The sequence below is a fragment of the Sebastes fasciatus genome, chromosome 9, assembly GCF_043250625.1.
Source record: "Sebastes fasciatus isolate fSebFas1 chromosome 9, fSebFas1.pri, whole genome shotgun sequence".
Classification (NCBI taxonomy): Eukaryota; Metazoa; Chordata; class Actinopteri; order Perciformes; family Sebastidae; genus Sebastes; species Sebastes fasciatus.
In genome coordinates this window covers 16,034,795-16,041,350 of record NC_133803.1, presented here as the reverse complement: position 1 = coordinate 16,041,350, position 6,556 = coordinate 16,034,795, and the positions used below count along the sequence as shown (strand labels likewise).

At 38.3% G+C, this 6,556-nt stretch overlaps 1 protein-coding gene across 1 annotated transcript; it reads left to right on the top strand.

The window, feature by feature from the left end:
- The first annotated feature begins 364 nt into the window (after window positions 1-364).
- Window positions 365-6,331, top strand: LOC141774008 (uncharacterized). Its single transcript, XM_074646265.1, has 9 exons — window positions 365-488; window positions 1,963-2,498; window positions 2,636-2,758; window positions 4,262-4,321; window positions 4,940-5,064; window positions 5,156-5,217; window positions 5,504-5,688; window positions 5,879-6,113; window positions 6,215-6,331. The coding sequence occupies exons 2-8, from the start codon at window positions 1,965-1,967 to the stop codon at window positions 6,080-6,082; spliced, it is 1,293 nt and encodes a 430-aa protein (XP_074502366.1). The 5' UTR covers window positions 365-488; window positions 1,963-1,964; the 3' UTR covers window positions 6,083-6,113; window positions 6,215-6,331.
- The last annotated feature ends 225 nt before the right edge of the window (window positions 6,332-6,556 follow it).

Genomic DNA, 6,556 nt, shown 5'->3' with positions numbered 1-6,556 from the left:
TTCAAGATGTTTATTGTCACGCCGGTTATACAGGTAAAATGGTGTGGAATGCTTTTTGCTGGGAAGCTCCATTAAAAATAATAAGTTATATTACAATTATAAAAGGAAATACTTTGTACAAGGCATATTAGGATATATACAGTATAAGATATATGATTGAGGTATTACATCGTATCTAGTTATGTTTGGCTTTCTGTAAACATGGACTTTAACGTACAGCGCACAATGTGTCAAATGTAAAAGTTTGAGTACTATATTCACTGTATAGGCCTACTACCCTTTAACTTCACCTATTTGCCTCATTATGCCTCTAAATGAGACATAGCACCTCAAAGCTCATGGGTACGATTATTATCAAGACATTGAACGCAACGCAGGCATTACGCGCGTCGGTCTCCTTGGCAACCGAGCCAAGAAGAGACTGTTGTGGTCAGGAAGAAAGTTTGTTTTTTGTGGTGACTGCACAAAAGTAGACCTACAATAACAAGGTGGGTTATTATTTAGGGTTTCTGTATGTCTGCTGTGTTCACAAGTTTAAACAGCTTTTTAGCAATATTTTAAAATAATGTAAAAGCTAAATATCAAGCACTGTTAGACACAAAGACTCTTGATTGTGGCAATCTGATTTTAGGATTAAGAATAATATTAGTTTGATGTTACTTTACCTCAGTCTTTTTTTTCAGGAAAGTCTTATTCAGATATTGCTGAGTTCATTGTTATTCACCTATTTCATGCTATTTAGGCCTAATCTCTAGGGACAAAGGAGGACGGTCTGCCGGACAGATAATAATGCACTATACTCACTTTTAACAGTCTCATCTGCACTATATTCACTTTTTAACAATCTCTTCTGCACTATATTCACTTTTTAACAATCTCTTCTGCACTATATTCACTTTTTAACAATCTCTTCTGCACTATATTCACTTTTTAACAGTCTCTTCTGCACTATATTCACTTTTTAACAGTCTCTTCTGCACTATATTCACTTTTTAACAATCTCTTCTGCACTATATTCACTTTTTAACAGTCTCTTCTGCACTATATTCACTTTTTAACAATCTCTTCTGCACTATATTCACTTTTTAACAGTCTCTTCTGCACTATATTCACTTTTTAACAGTCTCTTCTGCACTATATTCACTTTTTAACAATCTCTTCTGCACTATATTCACTTTTTAACAATCTCTTCTGCACTATTCTCACTTTTTAACAATCTCTTCTGCACTATATTCACTTTTTAACAGTCTCTTCTGCACTATATTCATTTTTAACAGTCTCTTCTGCACTATATTCATTTTTAACAGTCTCTTCTGCACTATATTCACTTTTTAACAGTCTCTTCTGCACTATATTCACTTTTTAACAGTCTCTTCTGCACTATACTCACTTTTTAACAGTCTCTTCTGCACTATATTCACTTTTTAACAGTCTCTTCTGCACTATACTCACTTTTTAACAGTCTCTTCTGCACTATATTCACTTTTTAACAGTCTCTTCTGCACTATATTCACTTTTTAACAGTCTCTTCTGCACTATTCTCACTTTTTTACAGTCTTTTCTGCACTATATTCACTTTTTTAATAGTCGTGTATCACAGCTGTTACCCTGCACTATATTCAGTTTTAACAGTTTTCTTCATCTCCTTGTATTTTTATATCTGGCATATTTTTTTGTACTTTGTACTACTAACTTTTTTACTGCCTTTTTACTAACATGTTTTGCAGGAAACTTGTATTTTCCTCGGGATCAATAAAGTTACTATCTATCTATTTATCTATCTATCTAATTGTGAAGCACATTGGATAAAAGCGCCAACTAAGTAAATGCAGTTTATAGAAATTCAATGTCATTTTGGGTTATATTTATTTATTTATATTCTGCTGCTTAATATAGGAAATGTATTGTCACCTTGTGTGTCTTTCAACAAACTTTGCAATGATTTATTTTGTGCCGTCATAGCCATGTCCAGCAGTAGTAGGCCAACGCCTGCGTGCTTTAGGAGTGACATCCACAGGCTGCTGCAGGCTGCTGAAGCTGGTCAGAGGGCTGATATCGAGACCTACTCTTCAGGTCATCTTGGGCCCCGCAGCCTGAACCAGAGTCAGCCTCACGAGGAGACAAAGCAGTCTTTCTGGGGGATGCCTCAGAGCCTAGAAGAAACCACGAACCCTCTGACACCCCGGCAGACACGGATAAGAGAGTCTGAAGTCTCAAGGTCAAGGTCAAGACAAGATCAGGCTGCAGATTGCTCATCATATGCAGACGAACCTGAAGGTATAAGTCTACCTAAGATAGTTAACCAGTCCTCAAACTCTCTGCCGGTCCAGCCGAGAGCCTTCGCCCAGAGAGAGTCCAACTCTCCATCTGATCCGGAGGGGAAGCAGCATTGTGACCAGAAAGGCCTGAATACTGAAGGCCAGCTAAAGATGAAACAACGGTTTGGCAGGCAATTCATAGTTAATGTTGCTGAAATGCACGAGAGGAAACTACAAAAGGTGAGAATGGCCACAAAAACCATGACAATGTAATTGCACTTTTTTTTTTTTTACATTTTCTTTCTAACATGTCAATTTTACAGATTCTCACTCACATCTTAACTTGCTAACGTTTTGTGTGTTCCTGTCGTACCCAGGAGCTGAGGAGGTTGTCAGCGCAAAGCTGGCCCAGCAGAGACCGCCTTGCGGTGTTCAGTGACGTCTTTGATGATGTATGTGAAGGCTCACCAGTATTTGGACGCATCCTGAGGGAAATTAAGGTTTTTCCATTTCCTCTGTACCCACTAGCACATTTTTAGCATGTGCCGTCAGACGCATTTCAGTTCTATTAGAGCCAAGAGAGAGTGAGTCCCTGGTGTAGCGAGCGGAAGTAGAGCAACCGCTGGAACCTGGTCATGATGCGTCTGGGGGCAGGTCATCAGAGGTCAACGGTTGCATTGCTGCTCATTCATAAGTTTCAGGGTCATTCGAGTTTCTTTTTTGCACATAGCTTTGCTCACGCTGTCAGTAAAACTGCTTTGCATGTTCATAATTTTGCATTGCACTATTATATATATATAACAAAATAGAAATTAAACCGATAATTGCTTGACAATCCTGTTGTAATGAGCGAACAGTGAGGTTGTCATGCAGCCGAAATCGCTGGTTTATTATTCGACAGCATAAAACTACAGGAATGAGTACTTTTGATTATCGTGTACGAGGGCACAAACACAATATGTACAAATGATTTAACAGTAGCTAAAATATTACAGTAACTTGGAAAATGTGTATTATTTAACACACAGTAGCTGGATATGTATGATAGACGTTTATAATAAATATCAACAGTTTCCACCATCAGCTGTAATGCAAGCTTGTTGTTGTAAGGTGAGGTGCAGAATAGCAAGGTGAGATGTTAGGAAGACAAAACATCGCGCTGGCAGGGAAGTGTGCGGAAAAAATAAGGCAGACTTTCATTTTCTGTCTCAAAAAACATGAAACAAAGGAAAAATACAGGGAGGGAAAAATCCTCTGTCTTCACAAAGCTCACAACTGCTCTGGTGCTGCTCTTTGAAAAACGATATAACCTGAGAGCCCTCCCTTCCAGTTCAAACTGGCCTATCAGGTGAGAACTTTAAAACTGAGAGTTGACAGGATTAACAACACATATACAATGTTTTCTTTACTAACTCTACCAACTAGGCCTCAATAAATCCTACAGTATATTGACATAAAAGCGGTACATTCAAAAGAAACAAATTATTTGTACATAATCCAGTATTTAGCTTAATTAGCTATAATTTCATCACACAGTCAATATCCAATCAAACCTGAGAATCCGCCTATTCACACACCACATGAGAGAGCTACTGTTGAGGCGTGCTCCCTGTTTAAGCTCAAGATGGATTCCACAAAGGACTCAAAATCTTCCTGAAAGGCCTCAAACTTTGACAGGTTATGATTTTTATTACAGCATGTCATTTCATACATTTTTAAGAAATAAACTTAACTCTAATGCTGAGTACAATTCTTTGTCAATGTATTATTTAACTATAAAGAAGACAAAGAAAACTGTGTGATCCACCTTTCTTAACAAAAGGCTAGATAGTGAGGGAGTTGGCGCTTCCTCACACTTGTGTAGGTTAAAATAGTGTGTCGAACCCATGAGCAGTAAATCAAAGTATATTATTATTTCCACTATTTCAGTTTTAATTTCATCTACAAAGATACATTAAAAAAAAAGTGCAAAGATTGAAATAACGTTTTCTTTTTTCTTCCAGACAGATTACGATTTGTATGTCAACCACTTGATGGCTTCTCAACCATTACTACATGACGTGGTAAAGCACACTACTCATTATGTATTCAAATAAATACACAAGACCTATAAAAAGAAGATAATCTGAGACATGGATGTGACTTTCTGGCCTCATTTCCTGTCAAAAACCTCGACTCCCCTTCTGTTTGTGTCAGCTGATTACCAGCGAGTTTAACATACAGTAATGGCTTCATGTTTACTTTGATGGATTATCAAGCTCAGGCACTTTCAAAGTCTGGAAATTGCTTTTCATACTGTCTCCATCTTCTAAAAGGAGAAACATTAGCGCAAAGTTGAATTTACAAAGTCTTTGTAATGTAACATTACATAGTTAAGTCACAGTTCAAAGGGTCAAAAGTAACTCTTGTCACAGGGCCTGTCATTCATATTCATGGTATTTGTCCATTAGAAACTGACCTCTGGGCTGCTGGCAATGGGATCTTTTTTCAGAGTATAACTTCATGTATTTTTGACATTGCACAATATGTTTGTGGGGTCAGAGAGTTGTTTGTCTTGGAGCCTCAAATCATTTTGCAGTCATAATCACTTAGTCACAGAACAAGCATTTCTCTCGAGCATCTTTTGCATTTGTCATAAACAATACAAGTGTTAATATGTTTTTGTTGTTGTTCTGTTACAGTCGCTGGATACTTCACTCAAAGATCTTGGCAGTAGCAAAGTAAAGCAAATGGAGTTGGAAGATACTGTAAAAGAGGTTTTCAGGCTGGAGCAGGAGGCCAGAAGAGCTCTGGAGGAGAATAAACAGTACTGCAAGGATCTGTCTACCAAAACAAAAGTATATATAATTATGTACTGTCTCATTATATTCAGCATGTTTGTTTCTTTTTACCCTCAGAGTCCGAAATGAATCACAGAATGTTCCAGCTATCACAGGCCCAGAGGACAGCGACATGAAGCGTAAGTCTCAAGACTACCCTGGTAGATCTAATCATTGGTAAACCACTTCTAAGCATTTGCTGTATATTACCCCACAGGCAGCAGCACATGCTAACTTTTAACTGTCCTGTGTCTCTGATGTGGACAGCCTGAACAAATAATGACTTTGTCATGCCAACAGGCATAAAGAGACTTTTGTAGTTTCAGTGAGTCAGCTGTGACTTTATAATGTCTGCAGGGGTGTGTATGTACAAGTACATATACATCATATAGTACATTCATACTAGGCTCTTCTGTGTTTGGACAGATACATCTCTGTCAGAGCTGCAGGACAGAGGAACTGCCGTCAGCCACACCGACAGTCTCCAATCCAAGAGGCTGGAGGTGTTGAACACGTGGCGGGAGATCCAACAGCTGGAGGAGGAGATTAAGGAGAAGCTGGTGTCCTCTGATACAATCACGGCCACTGAAGGATGCATCAAAGACCTAAAGGTGCTTAGAGATAAACTGTGTGCTCATACTCGTATATTGTGCCCTGTTCCTCACAGGTATATGAACAGCACAGCTTGACTGTTGCATCAGATTGAGCATCAATTTTACACTCTTTCATAAATAAAATGAAAGCAGGAAGTGTGATTGCTAAAAATGCATATGCCTGCATTTTTTTTTTGTTTGCTTCCAGGCAGAGATAGTGAGACTGATAGTCTCAAATGACCGTCTGCAGACTACCAACAAGGCAAGGGAGTTTGACCTCTTTCCTACCATATCGTCATTTTTAAATATTACAGATTTGAAATGCATGTCCTGCTATGTAATAGTGGATCATGTTTTTTACTCTGTATTTTTCCCCTCCAGGATCTGGAAAATTACATCAACATGGTGCTAGACAGAGAGAAAGCAAGCAAGGCCATAAGACGGTACATGTTATATTGCACATACAGTACTGTGACACTTGACTCAGAGAATCGTGACTCTTTCTTACCTGCTGCTGCTTTCCTTTTCCTTGTTTTACCACTAGGATGTTGTGGGAAGACATACATTGTGATCTACAAACAGAGTGAATAGCTTCATCACCAGAGGATCATTTCTTGAGATGGACGTTCCAAAGTACAACAAAAATGATGGAATGCATATTTAATAAAGTCGCATCTTTGACCAGCAAGCAACTTAATATATTACTTTATCTTGTTGTAGCAGGTCAGCAGTAGATGTCACATAGAAGTTGTGTACATCACCTGAAAGCCGGGAACCTGAAGATTGATTTGAGATGCAGCTCAGCACTGTGTCTATTCTATCCATAAATCAGAAATAAACATCCATCCATTATCTGTAGCCGTTTATCCTATTCACTTCATTCAAA

Excerpts from the sequence above, each read along its gene's own strand:
- LOC141774008 (XM_074646265.1), top strand. The coding sequence starts at position 1,965 with ATGTCCAGCAGTAGTAGGCCAACGCCTGCGTGCTTTAGGAGTGACATC. Across the intron at positions 5,065-5,155 it reads GCTCTGGAGGAGAATAAACA|AGTCCGAAATGAATCACAGA; the intron begins GTACTGCAAGGA and ends TTTTACCCTCAG. Across the intron at positions 5,218-5,503 it reads AGAGGACAGCGACATGAAGC|ATACATCTCTGTCAGAGCTG; the intron begins GTAAGTCTCAAG and ends GTGTTTGGACAG.